This window comes from Nelumbo lutea, chromosome 1 (genome assembly GCF_056320005.1).
Source record: "Nelumbo lutea isolate HS-2025 chromosome 1, American lotus-T2T, whole genome shotgun sequence".
In the NCBI taxonomy this organism is placed as follows: domain Eukaryota; kingdom Viridiplantae; phylum Streptophyta; class Magnoliopsida; order Proteales; family Nelumbonaceae; genus Nelumbo; species Nelumbo lutea.
Genome location: NC_142684.1, coordinates 132,110,001 through 132,130,577, shown reverse-complemented (window position 1 = coordinate 132,130,577; position 20,577 = coordinate 132,110,001). Strand labels below are relative to the sequence as shown.

The 20,577-nt window shown below is 37.0% G+C and overlaps 2 protein-coding genes across 4 annotated transcripts in view; one reads left to right on the top strand and one right to left on the bottom strand.

The window, feature by feature from the left end:
- The first annotated feature begins 1,514 nt into the window (after nucleotides 1-1,514).
- Nucleotides 1,515-10,057, top strand: LOC148877635 (OPA3-like protein). Of its 3 annotated transcripts, XM_088942252.1 has the most exons (5): nucleotides 1,560-2,196; nucleotides 5,216-5,338; nucleotides 5,811-5,945; nucleotides 6,285-6,371; nucleotides 9,718-10,057. In XM_088942252.1, exons 2-5 carry the CDS (start codon nucleotides 5,336-5,338, stop codon nucleotides 9,877-9,879), a joined length of 387 nt encoding a protein of 128 aa, XP_088798378.1. In that variant the 5' UTR covers nucleotides 1,560-2,196; nucleotides 5,216-5,335; the 3' UTR covers nucleotides 9,880-10,057. The 3 variants fall into 3 exon arrangements, with proteins under 3 accessions (XP_088798377.1, XP_088798378.1, XP_088798379.1); XM_088942251.1 differs by lacking the exon at nucleotides 5,216-5,338 and having other exon boundaries at nucleotides 1,515-2,196; XM_088942253.1 differs by lacking the exon at nucleotides 5,216-5,338 and having other exon boundaries at nucleotides 5,749-5,945.
- Nucleotides 10,058-10,903: 846 nt separating this feature from the next.
- Nucleotides 10,904-20,577, bottom strand: part of LOC148877634 (GroES-like zinc-binding alcohol dehydrogenase family protein) — a 12,956-nt gene continuing 3,282 nt past the window's right edge. The window contains exons 4-7 of the mRNA XM_088942250.1: nucleotides 18,570-18,729; nucleotides 18,319-18,438; nucleotides 18,104-18,212; nucleotides 10,904-11,508 (exon numbers count right to left, since the gene is read on the bottom strand). Of these exons, the coding sequence (XP_088798376.1) occupies nucleotides 11,327-11,508; nucleotides 18,104-18,212; nucleotides 18,319-18,438; nucleotides 18,570-18,729 (571 nt within the window). The 3' untranslated portion in view covers nucleotides 10,904-11,326. The remainder of the gene's footprint in view (nucleotides 11,509-18,103; nucleotides 18,213-18,318; nucleotides 18,439-18,569; nucleotides 18,730-20,577) is intronic.

Genomic DNA, 20,577 nt, shown 5'->3' with positions numbered 1-20,577 from the left:
GGTTCCTTTGCTTTATTTTCTTAAGTAGGAAATGTGTCCATGCTTTGCACTTAGCAATTCGATGATGATGATGATAGTAAATAATATGTTTTCAATTTTTTTTACAATTATTTCATATTTCTATATCTATAAAAATTATTCTTATTTTGTCACACTTATTTTTGTCCAATATGATGAATATATAATATCATAGAAGTGCCCAAAGTGTTTTCTACAATTTTTTTTTTTTGTAATTTTGTTGACTCATTTGGAAAGTAATTCCATTTTTGGGTTGGTTTTAAATTTATATTTCATTTCTATCATCAATAAAAACAATTATTTTTTGTTATATTTAATTCAATGAAAGAATGGAAATTAATACCCTAAATATAAGACTTAATGAGAGGGAATTTAATGAGGAGAAATATAATAGTTCAAATGACATTTTGTGACCTCATAATTAGAGAATGACAAAATTCAAAAATAGAGATATTTTGATCAATATTAGGATTCAATAAATGTTAATTGTAGTTAATACATGAAATATAAGATTTAATGAGAGGGATTTGAATGAGGAGAAAAGTGATTGTTCAAATTAGATTTCTATCCTTACAATTAAATAGGGCCTAAATTCAAAAATTGAGGTATTTTAATCAAACAAAAGTCATACACTCTAGTTCACACTTCTAATAGGAGTATAGTATATAGATTTTTCTACAAAGGTGTTTATTTGAGTGGCATGTGAAAGTTTTGGAGGGGTATTTAAAACTTTTCATAATTCAAGAAGTAGTAAAGTGATGCAACTCAATAACTTAGTGGGGGCTTGGAATTTACCCAAAAAAAGGGAAAATGTCTGTTCATCCCACTCCATAATTCTTAATCACATTGTACAGGTGGCATGAATCTCTAATGTGGATCATGCCAAATCCACGAGCAAGATGCGATTTATAGGGGGGCTCCTAATAGACTATAGGTGGCTATAATTTCAGATTTCTGTGATGGAGTACAGTGTACTTCACCTAAAAAAAAATTCAATGGTGAAACTTGAAAGAATAAAAGGAAAATTTAATAAGAAAATGGTAAATTGCAAAAAGGTACCTATACGTTGGGAGTAGTCTTGCAAACTTGAAAGGCATTATTCAATCATTCATCTTTTTTTTTTTATTTATAATTTCTACCTTTGGACTTCTTACACAAACAAGCAGCTACAAATTAAGCATTTGAAAGTGAGACTAAATAGATCTGGGTGAACTTACTTGTCATCGTTGATTTGCATAAAAATTTTGAAAGATAGAAGAAGATGAATAGTGAATAAAGAGAATCAAAATATGAGCATTTTCGTAATTTTATCTCCCACTAAAGTGTTAGTATAGTGGGGTTGTATTTGAAGGCTCTAGTTATAATTTTATAAAGTGAGATTACCCCCGAAAGTGCAGTACTAAAATGGCATATTTGAAAATTCTTGACACTAAAGTGATAATACCCCAAATTACAAGTACCTACCTATAATTTACCCTAAAAATTCTCACGACCATATGGACGTGGAGCAGCAAAAGCCAACATACCCTAAGCCCCTAACCAAGCTCGTACAGACTGTTAAGCGCAGAGCTGAGTCGATAATGGCGGTGGCGTGTGGCAACTGCTGATTCGATCTCCCACTCTACGGCACCCGGAAGTCCTTTTCTCGGTGTGGCACCTTCCTGCTGTGACTGTCCTATGTTGCATTTCATGCTGTTTGAATACTGAAACTGAATAGCCCAAGAGGAAGATGCTCAACCAATCCCAATCCCTTACCATTTCCCATCTTTTTTATTATTAATTAATGCCACATGGACAGTGCAAAGTTTCGCGGAGGCGAAACCTCCAAAAGGCCAAGCCATCGCGACGAATTATTGCCTTCTGCTCATGCACCAGCCTTCCTCGTCAAGTGAATCGTCTCCAGAATCTGAAATCCGCCAACAACCGTCGCTCCTTCTCTTCTCGTTTATTTAACTTGTCGCCCATCTCATACACTCCAATTACCGAACAAGTTGTGAGCATTTAATTCAAATCCCGCAATCAGAAATAAAGAATTAAGAGATAGGAGATATGATCCTCCCTGTTGTGAAGCTCGGCACGCTAGCCTTGAAGACCGTCTGTAAACCCATTGCTGCAAGACTCAAGAAGGAGGCCGGGTTGCACCCAAGGTTCCGACAGTTCATCATTAACATTGCACAGGTTCGCTTTGATTTCCTTATCTATTCTTTTTTTTTTCCATTGTGCTTGTTTGATCGCACTATATTCGAATATTGCTTCTTGTTTTGTGTCAGATTCTACGGAGTTGGGTTTTTATTTCATTATCAATTCCATTTCGTGATTTGGTTCACTTCAGATGCCCATTTTTGTTCTTGACGAATTAACAATTGGACCTTTCCTTGTGCTTATTACTAACATCGATGAACGGTCCTGAAGCAATAGCTTGTTAGTCCTAGATCAATTAAATCATTTAAATTTAGATGGGTTTGAGTGAGTTTGTGTAATTTTATATGGATTCGTCAAGAGTCTGAACTCATGTGTCATCAAATCATGTTTTACTAATGTTACATTTCATTTTGTTCATATGAAATTTCATTTCCTTGAATGTGGTTCTATAGCTTCCATTTACATTTACTTATATCTTGGGTGTTCAATAATGAGATTGAACTATAAGCTAACGCTTTATGTAATACCATGTTGAGATAAAATTATTAGAAAGAAAATGAGAGATATCAAAGAGCTGAAATTGTGCAAGAGAACCATTGAACGAAAGTTGTTCTTGCAGGACTACTTGTTGCAGAATGGTTGAATATCTGTTTAAGAAAACCTATCCTTTACTTTCGTTTTTAGTGCCTATAAAAATCTTGAGGTTGAAGCAATTTCTGGGGTATTCAAATATGTACTTTATATGAATAACAGAAGTTAGTTGCCAAAATTCAAATATGTGGTTCCATATTGAAATCCCTAGTTTTTCATTAACATATGCTAATGTGAAGCATGTAAGTGCGTGCACACACACACACACACACACCTGTAAAGAGTTAAACAATTCTTCCTTCAGATGCTTTCTTTTAATGGAAATTTAAGGTTAAAAAAGAGTTCAACCATTTCTTTCTACAATGTGTGATTAATTAGTTTCCATGTCGAATATTTGTGAGAGGTAAAGTCAGGTGAAGCCTATGCATATTTATTCTGGATGTTGACTAGTCACTAGTTTCAAGTTACTTGGGATAAGTGTTCCCTTCTGGACATTTGAAATCTGTCATCTTGATTTTAGCATATTCTAAATTATCCTCTTGGTTAAAAATATTATGAAAGAAACATGTAGAACCTAATTTATCAAAAAAAAAAAAAAAACATGTAGAACGTACAGTAGTATTTATGAAGAAAGAAAGAGAAGTAGAAATAAGATGCTTTTTAGATATCAAATATGTTTTATTGTACTTACATGGTAGCTTTTACCATAAGTTTGTAGGTAAGTCCCATGTGGATATAATAATAATAATGTAGAAACAAATTATGGGTTTTGACTGTCAAAAGGCTCACAAAAAGCACAAGGGGCCTTCTAGTGCTTGAGGCACAGGGCAAGGTGCAAACATTTTTGTAACAAGGTGCAGGATTTTTAAAAAATTAAAAAATTAGTAATGCATAAAAATGCAAGCCATAATTTTGAAAGAAATTAAATGTTAAAAAAACTATTGGCTCACATTAAAAAATTAAAATGCATAAGCATAACATATAAAACATATTCAAAGTGGAAGTGTACAAGTGAAAGCAAGCATATGTAGATGCCAAAGCTTTTCAAGCACTCAACAATACAAGCATGTGAAACTTTCAATTTGTTTATTTATCTTGTTGCATTACTTTAAGTAGCTAGTGTGATGTTTTTCTTGATAAGTAAGGTATTTTGTATTAATAGAGGGAAAGACTCCTTCAACAGACATGTACAAGTCTGTATAGACCTGTGAAAAGGTGGAAGATAAAATTTAACCCCTCTTTAAACTTCAAAATTATCATCAAATATGATTCCCTCCCAATGAGTACAAAAAGGTAGATGCTTGAAATTCTGTAAATCTTGTAGCAGCTAGCCCATCCATTTACACATTTATCTGTACAAAAACGATGTTAAACATTTGGCATCCTAGGAGATTGTGACCTTCTGCCTCCATGAAGGCCCCTTGAAACAAGTCCAAACAATTCTATGTGAGAGTCCGGGGCAGTGCCCTGACCTAAATTTTGGTTTATGTATAAAGGGTTGGTTTTCAGATTTTAGTTGCAGTTCATTCTATCATAGGATTAGGGATTGGATATTAGCTCTATTTCCAAGAACCAAGGCTTCCAATATTTGAAATTGAAAAGTGTTTTTTTTTTATTTATAAAGTTAATAGACCATTACTAGTTTACAAGCATCAATAAAAGGTAATTTAGAAGTTGATAAGTCATTACAAAGGTGTAAAACACATAACACTCTACCAAAAACACATTTAAAAAAGTACATCTTTGGGCCAAGGCACAAGGCACACCAAGCGCTTGCCTAGGTGCATGCCTGGTTCATCTTTTGAAAAGGGCTGCACCTGGATTCAGGTGAGGCATATGCCTTAAAATGTGCCTCACCGCCTAGGTATGCCTTTTAAAACATTGGGTTTTAAGTTGGATCCATGATATCTTCAACTAAAGTTTCATATGTCATATGTTTGTTGGTTGCAAGGTTCAAAGTATTGATACAGGCCGATACGGCCTGTATCGGACCTGTTTTTTATGTTGTTTTTTTTTTCCGAAACTGGTTCAGAGGGGCCGGTTTAAGGCCGGTCTACCCTCTGAACCACTCGCTGGTCCGAAAGATCCCCTGTAGGGGGGTATCGGGAAGGCTCCAGTACGATACGTATTGGCCGATACAGGCCAATACGTGACAAAATTTTGATCCTTGGTTGGTTGTATTCAACTAGAATATTGCTTACATTTTCTTCGTAACATCTTTTCATATCAAAGCATGCCAAGATCATGCTTTCTCAATGTAAAAACAATTATCTTATTTGTCCAAGAAGCACAAATCAAGGTTCAAAATATCGAAACAGGTTGATATGCCGGTAGGGTCGTATCAGCCTGTATCAAGGCTTGTTTCTCCATTTTTTTAGTCTTTTTTTTTCAATCTGGTTCAGAGGGGTCAGTTTAAGGCCCGTCTACCCCTAAACCATGGTCTGACCTGAAACACCCACTGTAGGGGCATATCGGAAAGCCACCAATATGATATGCATTGGCTGATACGTATCGAAGTTTTGATCCTTGGCACAAATATTCCATCAGATACCTATCTTTCACAAGCATTCCAGCAAATTGCAAAATGGTGGTATATCCTTCCCTCTTTTTGTTAATGAAAGTTATCTTTGTTACTTTCTTGCAAAAAAAGGTCAAGGCATGTAAAAGCAAAATGGTCCTACTCTGTTACTTTCTTGAATGAAATGAAGGTCCTCTCTTTTATGTTATATGCAACTTGTCTTCATGGCACTGGTGTCATTTGTAGAGAATTCTGTAATGTGCTATGTGCATATTAGATGTTACTACAGTGGGTGATGCTTATGTTTTTTATCCCTCTATCAAGTTCCAGTTCCTTGTCCTTTCTTAACCCTCATATGGTTATGTTTCTTTTTGCCTTCTCTTTTTATCTTATGCACTATATTCTGTTTATGGCCCTCTTAACATAATATTGGTATTGTTTACCTTTGGCTGCTGATGGTTGTCTACTTGTCTTTTAAGTTAATCTTTGAGTTTAGGAGTATATGGCCTTCCCTAATTAAGGCTGCTACTGCTGGGATTAGGCAAACCATCGGTTTACAACAACCATGCAGAGACGCATATATAGTCATGCAACTGATGTTGAGATCCGCCCACTAAATGAGGAAAAAGCTGTTCAAGTTGCTTCTGATCTTCTTGGAGAGCTCTTCGTGTTCACGGTAGACTTTCTACCCAAGTATACTACTACTTATTTTGGTCTCTGTTGAAAACAAATGTTCAGATTTGACATGATCTGATAAATAAATCAGCACACATATAGTGAATCATGGGCCCATGCTTTTCATTTTACCTGTTAAATGATATAAACATCCAATTATGATTTTCTATGTTCCTTTTCCTTCTGGACAGTCAGGGAAGGTAGCAGTATTCAGAAGCATAAATACAGTTTCAATCTTTCTTGCATTAGGATATATCTTCTTGTTTAGACATTTAAGCTAATTTATGATTACAAACTAGATTGATATTCCAATTTTTTGCCTGCCTTTCTATATCCTCAGGTTGCTGGAGCTGCAGTGATTTTTGAGGTGCAAAGAAGTTCTAGATCAGAAGCCAGGAAGGAGGCATTACGCAGACAAGAACTGGAGGTAATGTTAAATGTTTCAAGTTTTTCCTCTTCTATATGACACAGAATACTTTGATGCAATCTGTCTTTGCCATATTTCATGTAAAGGCCTTCTTTACAAGTCTCATAAAATGCTGAAGGGAATGAACTGATGATTTCACTTATTGTAAAGAATTGGCTTATACCTAATTACTTAAAGAATTGTTCTACTTAAACAGACTTCAGGATCTTGGACAATAAAGCTCTTTTAGTTTTAGAATACCTAGTACTATGAAGTATTATTGATTATTCTACATAATTTACTCTTCAAATTGGCACATCATCATGAGGCTTTATTGTGATAAGTCTTCATGTACTTAAGACCTGCTGCCATTCTTTATGTGCAGCATAGTGTGTTTTCTTTTCAATGAAATGCATACAATTATTTCTCAAAAAGAAAGTGGCACATCATCATCTTTCCTTTCTATTCCATTTAAGACCTGCTGTCATTTACTTATGCAAAGTTGCTCCTTCATAAACTGTAGTTATTGCAACCAGCTGGTTGGTAAGGTCTCCTGCTGGTCGTAGCGTAGACTTGGGATGGGCTACCCCCCGTTGTGTAACCCTTCAGAACATATAAAAATAAATAAATAAATAAACAGTAGTTATCTATGTTATAATTTTTATTCTTTCCTTCAACCATTTCTTCAATTATAATCCAAGACCCATGCTGCTTAAATATACAAACTTTTCTGAGGTCCAGGATGTAGCACTGATGATTCTTTTAAATACCTTTTCCTCTTGCCTCTTAAACTGAGATCATTTAGTTGTTAACTCCCAAAATTTTCACCTCTTAAACATATTTAGATTCTTTTGCACATAACATTTTCTCCAAATCATGTTTTTCTTATATCATCTGATGTAGGAGGAAAACCAGCTAGTCAAGTTATGGCCCAGCCTATTATATCAGTCTAGAAAACAAGATATTGTGTTATTGTCAAATATTCCATTATTTATTGAAAGGACATGCTATTTCAAGCCAGCGAGAGACTAAATGGCTCAATCTTTTCCACTTTATTTTTTACCTCTTATTTTGGCTTAAATGATGTGCTAAGATATTGATTTTTTTTTATTAATTTTTAAGTTGTTAGAAAGCATATTCAACTATCAAAAAGCCTAAAATTCTGTAATTTGGATACAATTTGAGTATTTTTTGGCTGCTTTATGTTGAAAATGAAGAAATACAAGGGATGGACAGGGATCAACTCTATTTTTGAGTTCAAATGTAAAGTATATTACAAATAGGGGGGTAGAACATTTTAGCCTATACTTGGGTTGTACAAAAGCCTTGTACATATATTTTCTGTATATAATAAGTGAAGATTTAGTTACTGATCAAGGAAAGTTTGAAGAAATACAAGATGGTATTATTTTTCTTTCTTTTCATTCATAAGTAGTTCAAAGTCAGTTTAAATTTGTCATTGTTGATTCTCCACCAGCCATAAAGTCAATTTCAAGAAAGTAAGAATGTTTTGTGTCAATTCCACTCAAATACCCCTATTTGCTAATATTCCATGAGTAAAAATAGTTAGTTTTTGAATGTTGAACTGAAATTGGTGGAAAGATCTTAAGTTTTTCTTTTTTATCAGTGACAGCAGTTAGATTTTATTAAGATATGAAAAAACCCCCACCTATAGGGTTGTAGGAACCAATAAAATAGAACAGCTACAAAATGACATATACCCATGCATATTCATTCTTGAAAACCTGTTACAAGTTCCAAGTTCACTCTAGGCCTGGAGCCCTCCAATCAATTCAGTTCTGGTAACCCCAGGATGTGTGGTAACTAATGGAGTTTAACTTAAATTGATAAATAGCGAAATAGGAGATTAACAATCCAGCTAAATTTCTTGGAGATTATCATCAGGTGTTCAGGTTTAGGCTTAGCATACAACTTGGTCTGATATTCAAGACAATCCTGGCCACAAGTTATGGAATTCATTCTTTTATTGATAGAGGACTTTAAGGATAGGGGTGTTAACAAGCAAATCTATAACTGGCCACTGTTATTTCCCCTCACTGTGAGTCTTGGGATTGTTGTTCCACTATGCAGGTTCTGTATAGATGATTCTGAGCATCATGACCCACAAAATATAATGACTCAATAGAAAACAATTTGAACATAAAATGAAAGAAAAGATTCAAATTAGTAAATATATAATTGTTTCACTGTAATATTTTTTTCTAAAATTTATTTGAAAGCAAAGTTGCGTTCTCTTTGAAGATGAATATGAGCCAAGAGGAAACGTGGCAGATGGTAAGATCAACTCCCTACCAGTCTTTCACTGGAGCTTTATGTGGTTATTGAGAGCTAATGCATAACTCAATCAAGCTCTCGTATTTTTATTTTTAATGTAACTAAAGCATGAATAGTGGTTAATCCCATTTAGCAATAAATTAATCTTTTTTGGGTATTTGTCAGATATGAAAGAATGGGCACAAATGGGCTCTTTTCCCATTCAGATATAAATGCATGATCCAGATACAGTTCAATTATTATTTGGGCCCAGTTCTTAACAATTGAGGTCATGTGTGTTGAGTAATCAGGTGTCAATGAATAAGCTAATAGAGGACCATTGTTTTGCTTGAGTGACAGGTTAGTTTAGCATATATATGCTTAAAATTGGAGTTGATACCATTCTAACTTTAATTGAAGTAAATTAAATCCAGTAGCATATTAGAACCTATCCATGTATTAAAATGCTCAGCTTCTAAGAAAGTCTTGATTGTAAAGATTAGATCTTTATCTTATAATAAAACTACTTAAAAGCATCATTTCCATTGATATACAAGTCAATTTAGAATGTTTAAAAAAATTGTAGCACATACTCTCTTTAAGGACAGTATGGTGGAATCACTCGTCTAATTAATGGACCTGAAGGTGTGAGCTAGGTCAGACTGATAAACCTAGTGGATGTAGTTCCTTACTGACCTGGGATCAAATCCAGCCTTCATCACCCCCAACCCCAAGTTTCCTAGAGAAAGAAATAACGGATAGAACCTTGTAAAAGGAGAAAATAAATGAGCTATATCTATTTCATCATGAACTCTAGCAGTCTCAGAGTCAGAGGTAACATTGCTTTACTTTGTACCATCATTTTTCCTTCAATAGAATAGTTTGAGCTTCTATTGTTAGAGCAGGAAGGAAAAATCCCGAAACTGTTCTTCAAGGCTTCAATTAACAAAGTGCATTTGCAACTGCTGAACTTCTTTTGCTTGTTCATTCTGTTTTATTTCTTTTCATATTGATTTTGGACCCCTTTTCTCAGTGAGGAAAATCCATTTCGCTGTATGTTAGCATTCTAGTGACCATCTGATTCACTTTTCAGGCAATGAAGCAAAAAGATGAAGAACTAGAAAAGGAAATCGAGCTTCTTAGACGCAAACTTGAAGAGCTAGATCACCTTTCCAAGGGACGAGGTCTTTCTGGTATTCTAAATTTCAGGCATGCTCATGCTATTGAAGATGATAAATCAGCAAAATCTGCATAGAAAGATAATCAAAGAGTGATTTTCCACCTCTTCCTCATCACGGTGTCAGTTTAACAAGAGTTTAAGCAAATACTGAGATTCAAGTGTTGACAATGAAAATTAGCTTTTAAGATGAGCATGCGGGAGACTGATAGATATGAATGAGTAACACCAAATAATGAAACCAAAGTTCAAAGTATATCGATAGCGTATCGTCCAGCACCGGTCCTTTTTTTGTAACTTATACTTATTTTTCGATCTTGGTTCAGAGGGGCTGATTTAAGTCCAGCTACCCTCTGAACCAGGCCCTAACCCAATACAATCCTTGTAGCGGCATATCGGGAAGGGCCGGATACAATATGTGTCAGCCGATATAGGCCGATACTTAACGATTCTTTGAACCTTGCATGAAACATGGCCGTAGTGATAAAATTTTTTCATACGATACTTGCTTGCAACTTTTGATTAGTCGATACGAATGATACAAAGCTGACCTAGCACTAATCAATCGATACACGTCAATAATGTCCCGGGTGCAATGTAATGCAACTGAACGGCTGAACCACTGTCAACCATAGACATTTAACGGTGGTCTTTGTTGCAATGTTAACACATTTCAAATTTGTCTCAAGTTTGTAGTAGAAGACTAGGAGCTCTTTTTTCCCATGTCTTTTCCCTCTTTCCAGATGTTGCACTTGGAACTTTAAAATGTGCAAACATCACACTATTTGCAATTGCATATTTTAGGGCAAAGCAATTGTACTGAAGTAATTTAAGATCTAGACCTCACAATCACGATTCTGAAAGAGGTCTCAACTCTAAACTTTCAACCTAAATCGCAGTCCAGTTCGACAATTTAACAACTGAGAGTACCCACTGTACCACAAAGTGACCTGATTAGCTGTTAGTAGTTGGGCTCAACTTGTTTAGGTACTAGGTAGTACTGTAGTAGTTGGTACGTACATTTATTGGGTTAAGTAGACATTTACGTTTGCAGAACACGATGGCGAAGAGCTTCCAAGGAATAAAATAACTGTGCACCAGCTGCAACACCAAAAATTATGGATTACTGCCACTTCGGACTTCCGAATTTTCCATCAATCCATCCATGCAAGAATGGTGTGGTGCCACCATTTCCGTTGTACATAAGACTACCATGCTTAGCTTACAGTCATTTTACAGTTGAACAAAAAAAAAAAAAAATTCCTTCTTAAAATATCTAAAGCCTTTCTGCTATCATATTTTTCTCGCATCATAGATTGAAGATTTTTCCCTAAATGATACAGATGAGACTCTAACCACTTGTCTTGAATTATATTCCCAAGAGAACATAATCTTCAACAGTCTGTATTGTGGTAGAGTTGCTTGTGGCATCATGTCAAAATGGTTACCTTGAAAAGCATGAACGTGAATTCTTTGACAGCTCCAAATGAATACCATCTTTGTCCGGTTCCTGCAGTCACTTCAGTCAGTCAATTTCCAACACAACCTTACCAGGAATTAGCCTTTTATCTTTAGCCTTTTGTGCCTCTCTCACTTGGGTAATAGGAAATGTTTTCTCCACCGGTATCTTTAACTTCCCAGATTCTGATAACCTACGGATCTCATCTAATCCTTCAGGATCAGCCCTCATGTATGTCCACCAATACTCTACAACATTAAAATAGAGATTAGGGCTCAGTTGTTTCAATTACAATTATCTAAAAAGAGTCGGGTATTTGGCAATGTGGATGCAGCATAAAATCTCATACTTTCAACGTATGTGCAAGTCATGTTAAATACATGATCATATGTCCCACCTTCCAGAAAACCGAGTTGTTGTCAAACTATGGTCATTGGGTCTCTAAAACAAATGCATTGATTGATAGGTGGGCTAGTTGATATCCAAGACTCAAATATAGCATCAGGGAGCTTACATTCACATCATCAGCTAAAAAGAAAATTTTCATGGTGCACCAAGATCTATAACCCAAACCAGCAAAGTACTATGACTAGGTAAGGTCCTCTAGAGAATGCACAACAAAGTTTGCTTATGTGCTATCAAGACTTGAGCTCCTCAAAGTAATAGTACAAATATTTATACATAATTGGTATTAAAGGAAAGAATATGTTTTACCGGTAAGTGATCCCTATTTCTTACAACCCCTCTATTTAGCCATGTGAAGAATCATATGGCTGAATTGGCTACATCTTCAATTTCTCAATCCATTTCAATGTTAAGGTGTTTGGGCTCTGTCCCTACAAACCCGGACTATTTTTAAGTCTTCTTTTTTCCAAATTCAGATACAACACCAGAAAAGGGCTTTCTTAACCCCCACCCCCGTGTTGTGACTTTTCAGTTGTCACCAACACATGAAATGCTCCAGCTGCAAGACAAGGTCTCCTTCCAGGAGGGTTTAATGACAAGACCAAGGTAAAGTCGGTAGCTTCTGCGTTTCAATGTTAGAAGCATAACTACCTTTTCCAATTTAGAGTTAACCAGTCCCAACTCAATCTAGAAAAAGGACTTTCTTACTAAGCTTAACTTGCAAATAAAAGAAAAGTAATTCTCAATCCTGTAATCAAGCCATATACTTGCTCGTTAATAATTTGCCTCACGCTATCAAGGAAACTTAGAACTATAAAGCATTTATATTAACACTTTGATTGCAAATGGATATGACTACAAGCAAAAGCAATTGATGACAGATTTCTAAGAGCAATAAAATTGTTTTATGTTTAACAAAGAGAGTAGTAGCATTGATTCCGTTTTTCTGCTATTCTCAATTTCCTGTTCTTTCAATAGAAATGTCCATTTCTTTTCCCATCATTTGGAACCCTCTTATCATTTCAACTTCCATATAGCTTTATTTTTATCTAATTGTTTCACTGATCACCATACTAAATAATTAAGTCATCATTATTGATGGGCTTGACCTCTTTTAGCATGCAAGTAAATTATAATCCTTCCAGCCCCTTCAACTTGCAACATATCACTTTTTCTTACAGGTGTTGTTGATGGTCTTTATGCACATGACCAGACAATCTTAGTCTACTTTCTCCACTGCTATTTTTATGTGTCGTGACTGGCAAGAATGACAAGCAGGACCATGGAGGGGGGATTCCTGGAAGGTTTCAGAGTCTGTCATGAGCGCACTGAGGTGGCTTTACTTCAGTATGCTGATGATACATGGTTTTCTTCTGCAAGCCAAAAGGGAGCAGCTGTTTCACCTTCAGTTGATTCTGGCATGGTTTGAAGTGGTGTCTGGCCTGCTGCATGTTAATTTCCATTGAAGTGAAATTTTCACTGTAGGTGAAGTTCAAAATATTCAAGAGCTTGCTTCTGAGTTGGATAGAAAAGTGGGTAAGCTCCCCATAAATTATTTGGGTCTACTTATTGGGGCCGAATGTATACTAAGTCTATTTGGAAGCTGGTGGTGGAAAGATTAGAAAAGAGGTTAGCAGGCTAGACTGCTGGAAATCAAAATACTTATCTAAAGGTGCTAAGGTAACATTGTTAAACAGTTTTGTATGCCCTTAGCTTCAATCAAATTGATGTACTTTATGAGTTTATTGTAAATGAATAAAAGTGCATATTTGATTCATGTTCCCTTGGTATATGTTTCTGTGTAATACCCTTAAACTGGACACTTAATGAGACTCGTGTTAGTTTAGAATGTTCACAGCCAGTGGGTCGGTCTGGGAGACCTATCCTGACAAGGCTGACACTATGGTGCCACCAAGTCGGTTGGGGTGGCTTGTCTCAGCTACCGGGGTGAGACCCCAAGCGCATACAGTGTGGGATTAATTGAATCTTTGAACTGGACCAGATTTCCAGTATTGCCCTGGACCTTGGAGATTGATGGGCAAAACTGGAAAGTTACACCCGACCCCTAGACTCGATTATGATACTGCACTAGGTATCGGATTGGGCTGTCTTTGATATACCAATCAGTGAGATCCTTAGTGGGGGTCAAAACCTGGGTATGTTGGGACAGTCTGAGAATTCATCTGAGTGGGTGATCATAGTGACAGGATCAGCCCCTTTGTCGGACAAAGGTAATGATCGGGGATGCACTCTCACACATGGAAACCAAGACTGCTGGCAGCCAATTTCAATCATTGAGATTTGTTTTGCAAAATATATTTTATGAGATATAAAAAGTATATATATATATATTATGGTTTTGAAATGTTTGCAAAAGGTTTTAATTCCCGGGATCCATACTTGAGAGAGTGCAACACTGTTCCTTGCAGCCGAGGGAGAGGTCCTCTCTTGTCGGGCAGTGTATGATCATTATGGGCTGAGAGGTTGAGTGTAAGGCCATTGAGGATAACACCTGATGAGCTAATCTTGCATCTGCCCACAGTCCCTAGGTGTTACAAGGTGGCTTGGCCCAGGGGCCACTTAGGGTAAGTGTTGGGCCCATAGATCCCATCTGATGGGTTTTCAGGGGGTGCACTGTCCATAATAGTGTATTCGGCCAAGCCTTGTAACAAAGGCTGGGCTGAACTCATGTGGCTGATGTGTAGATCAATTTTTGGGTCCCACGCCATACAAGGAAGCCCAACTGGGCAGTAGTTTGGAAGGCTTAATGAATACATAACCCTTAATAGGCCTTAAGCCCATTTCGAACTGGGCTAATTTGATTAGTCTTTAAGGGGCGAATTCTGAGATAAGATCAGCTGATAGGATTGGGCCCACACCCTATCCACTCAGAGAGTCCAAGATCTAAATGAGATTTAGATTTGGAAACTTCCTAATTAGATTAGGAGTTGGCTGATCTAATCTGCAGATAAGATAAGGATTATCCCTTATCTTAAAGGAACTTCTAATCCAGATATGATTTGGGTTAGCAACTCCTAATGGGATTAGGAGCTGATCCCTTTAAGTCTATAAAAGGAAGAGGGGGCGGCAGTCTTTAGATATCCAAGAGACTCACCAGCAACAGTCTTGTCTTTAGAGCTGAGATCACAGAAGAGAGAATTCTGCACCCTGCAAATACTCTCTAGCCGCCTCCTTCCTACAGTCGCCGCCTATTGCAGTTCGATCTCCATTCCTTGGGGTAAATCAAAATTGGATCTTTATTCCAATCTTTTGGAGAAAAGATTGGTAGGAGTTGTATTCACAAGTCGTCCAGGTGATTCTTGGGAAGAATCAAGTTCTTAGGAAGGACACTGCTGATTCTGCTCCACCTTGCACTGCGCCGTCTTCAGTGGGAGCAGATTTTGGTTTCTACCTTGGGCGTGAACACCTCCATTGAGAGATATTGTTTCTCTGTATCAGGTATTATCTCTCTCTCCTCCTTTTGGTTCAGATCTGGTTTAGTTTATGGTTCAAGAATGATCATTGAAAATATGATTTTCTAAATAGGGAATTCGATTCTCAGTTGAAGGGAAAGAAAAATTTTTGAAATTCGCCTTCCTTTATTCCGCAATCTTGGGCGTCCATATGATGGATTTCCTATCCCTTCAAACATTGCTGAAAAGTTCCTTGGCAAATCATCCCATTCACTCTCTCTTTATTTCCAACCCCAGCTCAAGTGGCTCAAAGGTTTGAGAAACTGGAAAGGGGCTTCCTGTGGTGCAGCAAGGAAGGTGAGCAGAAAATCCACCAAGTCAATTGAAATTCTGTGTGTAAGCCCTTGGCTGCAGGTGGGCTAGGCGTCAGAAATTTGAGGCAGATGAATAAAGCTCTTCTGGGGAGGTGACTCTGGCTATATAATGCTCAGCCTCAGAACTTATGGAGAAAATTAATTGTGGAGAAATTTGGTTTAAGAAGCAATGGTTGGGACCTGGGCAAAAGCATCTCTTCTTTTGGTTGTTCAGTCTGGAAAGGAATCAAGAAAGCTTTCTCAAGTTTTATCCAGGGGGTTAAGCTAAAGGTTGGGGATGGAAGAAGGACGCATTTTTGGCAAGATCCCTGGTGCAGTAATAATGGTTTGATGGAGGAGTATCCCTCCCTATTTGTGTTAGCAGAGAATAAAATGCTTTGGTTGCCAAGCAGATAGATTGGATTGGAAAGGAAGGAATTTGGAGTCCAACTTTCAAGTGACAGCTTAATGACTGGGAGACTTCAGGCCTAATTTGTTTGCTTCCACAACTTCAAAGCTACAAAGCTTCTCAGGACTGGCAAGATGAAAGAGTGCGGAGGTGGTTCAGAGATATTAAGTTCTCTGCCAAATCTCTTTATGTGAACAAAGCAACCTCTTTCCCTTGGGATTTTCCTTGGAAGGAGATTTGACTTCCACATATCCCATCCAAGATCAATTTCTTTATGTTGTCTGCTATGAATAGTTAGCGAGGAGGGGATGTTGCCGGATTCTTTGGACTCTGTAATGTGTGGTCAGGAGGCAGGGTCAATCGGTCACCTTTTTGTGCACTGTAAAGTAGTCAGTCTTATATAATCATTTTTGCAGGCTGCTGAATGTTAGCTGGTGTCAGCCAAGGAGCATGTTTGAGCTGGTGCAGTCCTGGAAGTTGGTGGGTTTAAATCAGAAGGGGAAGCTATTGTGGAGTTCAGTGCCTCATGTACTATGTTGGGTGTTGTGGAAGGAGAGGAATAGAAGGATTTTGAAGGGTAAAGTTGGGGAGTAGATAAGGTGGTCCAGCAGGCAATGGCATCTCTTCTTTCCTAGTTATTAGCCAAAGAGAATTCCGCACAATCAGTTTTTTTATCACAATACCTTATTTTATTTGGCTAGTCAGATAAGTTGACAGAAGGACCTCAGTTTTTATAGCATGTTATTTGGGTTGGAAAGCTCATTGTTTGAGGATTCCACTGACATCTGATGTATAGTTTTTGGCTGTACATGTTGCTTATATGATACACTTTTTTTTTTTTTATAAATGTTGCATATATAATGCACATTGTAACCTGAGCTTTTACAGTATACTGAAAATACAACATATTACCTTACCTTTCTTAAAAAAATAAAAATAAAAATAAAAATCTTAGTCTACTTTCTCTTATTTTATCTCCTATTTGAGCTACTCCTAAGTCCTAAGTTCCAATCAATGGTTTCATTTCTGATCCTACCCTTTCTATTTTTTCCACTCATCCATCTCAGCTTACGCATTTCTGCTACACTCGTTTTCTGGACATGTTGCTTCTTGACTAGCCAACACTCTGCTCCACTGGGATTTTCTCGGTGAAGTCCTTCTATTTGAAGCTGAGTGCTGGTGAGTCTCAGGCCTTTCCATGGAAAGAGACTTGGCTCCCTCATATTCCTAATAAAGTCTCCTTCTTGGCCTGGACAGCAGTTCATGGTAAATGTCTTTCCAAGGATCAGTTGAACAGGAAGGGTTTGGTGCTGGCCTCCCTAAGCTGTGTGATGTGCAATGAGGAAGCTGAATCTGTGGATCACTTATTTATTCATTGTAAGGCTGCTCATTTTCTGTTCAGCCACTTCTGCTCCCTGTTAAATGTCAGGTGGTGCTTACCCAGATCTCTATTTAAATTGCTTTTCTCTTGGAAGTTGTCGGGCTTAAGCAACATGGGTAAGGTGCTGTGGTGTGTGACCCCTCATGTGGTGTGTTGGGTCCTGTGGAAAGAAAGAAATAGTAGGATTTTTGAATGACAGTTCTGCTCCTTAGATGGTTTGGTGGTCCGGGCAATGGCTACTCTGCATTCTTGGCTGTCGGCCAAGGATTCTTTTAAGCATATCCCTCATCATCAGGCTTTTTGTGGCTTTTCTGATCAGCCAAGAGCAATTGAATGACAGTTCTGTCTCTTGTATCTATTCCAGAGAGACCAGTTTTTTTTTTTTTTTGTGGCTTTTCTGTATAGTTACTGGCTGTACATGGAGCGTTCTGTGGACTGATAGTTGTTATTTCTACAGTTACATTCATATTAATACAACACCTTACTTTTTTTCTCAAAAAAAAAATGCTGGCCTTACGCTGTTTTATAGAATTTTTCTTTTAGTCTAAGCAGTATTAACCTACCACATAATGCTCTAACCAATTAAGCTAATTTGCTTTCCAAAATATTTTATTTCTATTAGAATTTAGATTTGGTGATATAACTTTTATTAATCAAGAAAGGTTTACATATACATGTATTTTCAGATTTTGCAACTGGATGTCGCGTAGTAAATGCACTTCATTGAGATTATTTAGGTTCACAGGTAGATGAAAAAGATCTTTATAGATAAGGTAAGTTGCATCTAGCTAATGAAAATATTCACAGTCTCTACTCTACGGAATATGCAGATTAAGTATGATAAGCTCTGGAATTTGAAAGAAAATTTTTGAAGTTCAATACCTATTCCATGGGAGTAACGATATTGAAATTGTTTCTTCAATAAAATAGTTGTTGCTGCAGGAAGTCCAATTGCTAACCCATACCTATCAGCAAGAGATGCTGCCTCTCCCTATAAAGAAATGAATAAAATATTAAATGCCCAATGACAGAATTCAGAAAACAAGTATTTGAGAGCTTATCCCGAGATAAAAATCAATAAAATACCTCTATCCTACCTGTAGAGTCATGTAGTATCCACCTTTCCTTAAAAGGTTGATGCCTATTCTTTCTGTTTCTGGCACACCTATAGTGTCTAAAACAGCATCAAATTTTCCTTTTATTGCCAATTCAACATCCTGGAAACAACAAAGTATATTAATTCAGAAAAATATAAAGGCATTTAAGGTCTACTGTAACATTGATTAGCTGTCCAAGACAAAACAGACAAAAGCAAAAGAAACCAGGCACATATTCACTATATGATAACCTCTGCAGTATAATCCACAGCTTGCTCAGCACCAGCTGCCAGGACTCGCTCTATACTTTGACCCCCACATGTCGTTGCCACATCACAACCTATAGAGACTGAAAGCTGAATTGCAGCTAGACCTACTGCACCACCTCCACCCAATACCAACAACCTTTGTCTGCGGAGATGACATAGAGAAAATATCAGGGAATATGCAAAGAAGTTTCCGAAGTAAAGTGCTGATCACAATACAAAAGAGTAATTTGCAAAAAAATCCGTTACAAAAGACAGCTAAGCATTTTTATTTTCTGATTAGTAACTTTTAAATTTATTCATTTAGATAAAAAAGAATGTTGTATATACAAAGGGATAAAATCCAAACACCCAAACCATATCACCTAAGCAAGTTAATTAAAAGAAAGCAATGTCCAGCATATGTACATAGAAAATTAGTATGTAACCTAAGTGCTCCACTAAGAGATGAGCAAAGTTTAATGGCTTGTGGATTGCATGGGGAAAGAATATTGGGACCATAGCCATGCTAACCACATTATTAGAGGGCATTCTTATGAAACAGCAGCATCAGGGTTAGGCATGTAGAATTTCACTATTAAAGAGGTCCCTGGGGAATTGTTCTTTTCTTTGTGGGGAGGGGAGAATGGAAGGTGATAAATGCCTATTTATTCAAGATGAGAAGAAAAATAAAAGAAAGGATATAAGAAAACATAATATTGATAAAAATGCCCCTATTAGGTAAGAAAAGAAACCAAAGGAATAAAAAAGAACTGTGAGGATGAAAAACCATTTACAACAGATAAATGTTGCCAACATTGCCAACAGAAAATAAAGAGTATAGAGAAATCAAAATGAGAGATTTTATTGGAGAGAGTGGAAAGAGGAGAAGAAAAATACAACCTGGTTAGCAGGAATAAGGTGTGTAAAACCAAACAGCAAGGAGGTCCAGGTACGTGCAGGGTGAGGAAAAACCATTTACAACAGATAAATGTTGCCAACATTGCCAACAGAAAATAAAGAGCATAGAGAAATCCAAATGAGAGATTTTATTGGAGAGTGGAAAGAGGAGAAGAAAAAATACAACCTGGTTAGCAGGAATAAGGTGTGTAAAACCAAACAGCAAGGAGGTCTAGGTATGTGCACGATGAGGAAAAACCATTTACAACAGATAAATGTTGCCAACATTGCCAACAGAAAATAAAGAACATAGAGAAATCAAAATGAAAGATTTTATTGGAGAGAGTGGAAAGAGGAGAAGAAAAAATACAACCTGGTTAGCAGGAATAAGGTGTGTAAAACCAAACAGCAAGGAGGTCTAGGTATGTGCAGGGTGAGGAAAAACCACTTACAACAGATAAATGTTGCCAACATTGCCAACAGAAAATAAAGAGCGTAAAGAAATCAAAATGAGAGTTTTTTTGGAGAGAGTGGAAAGAGGAGAAGAAAAAATACAACCTGGTTAGCAGGAATACGGTGTGTAAAACTAAACAGCAAGGAGGTCTAGGTATCTGCAGGGTGAGAAATATCAATATTGCCCTTTTGGGTAAATGTTATTGGAAATTTGGTAACAGTCGGAGGGGGAGCTGTGGAGAAGGGCAGTGGCAGCAAAGTATGGTTTTAGAAACTCAAGAAGGGAACTGCAAGTATCAAATCAAAGCTATGGATGCAATGTGAAAAGGAGTTGAAAAGGCATGTGATCTTTTCTCAAAAGGAGTAAGATTCAAAGTTAGGGATGGACTCAAGGTAAAATTCTGATGTGAAAACAGACCTCTGGAGGAGATCTATGCCGCCCTTTATAAGGTGGCAGCAAACAAAGAAGCCACTGTGGCAGAAAATATGCAGGTGCAAAATGGAAATGCGGTGTGGGTTTCCCCAGTTTAGAAGAAATCTGAACAACTAGGAAGTAGAGGCAATGGTGGAAATGTTGCAGAAGCTGTACAACACCCAAGTGGACATCAGAAGGAATGATAAGAGAATGTGGGAGTGGGATAAATCTGGAAAAAAATTTCAG

Excerpts from the sequence above, each read along its gene's own strand:
- LOC148877635 (XM_088942251.1), top strand. The coding sequence starts at position 2,068 with ATGATCCTCCCTGTTGTGAAGCTCGGCACGCTAGCCTTGAAGACCGTC. Across the intron at positions 2,197-5,810 it reads TCATCATTAACATTGCACAG|GCAAACCATCGGTTTACAAC; the intron begins GTTCGCTTTGAT and ends TGCTGGGATTAG. Across the intron at positions 5,946-6,284 it reads GAGAGCTCTTCGTGTTCACG|GTTGCTGGAGCTGCAGTGAT; the intron begins GTAGACTTTCTA and ends CTATATCCTCAG.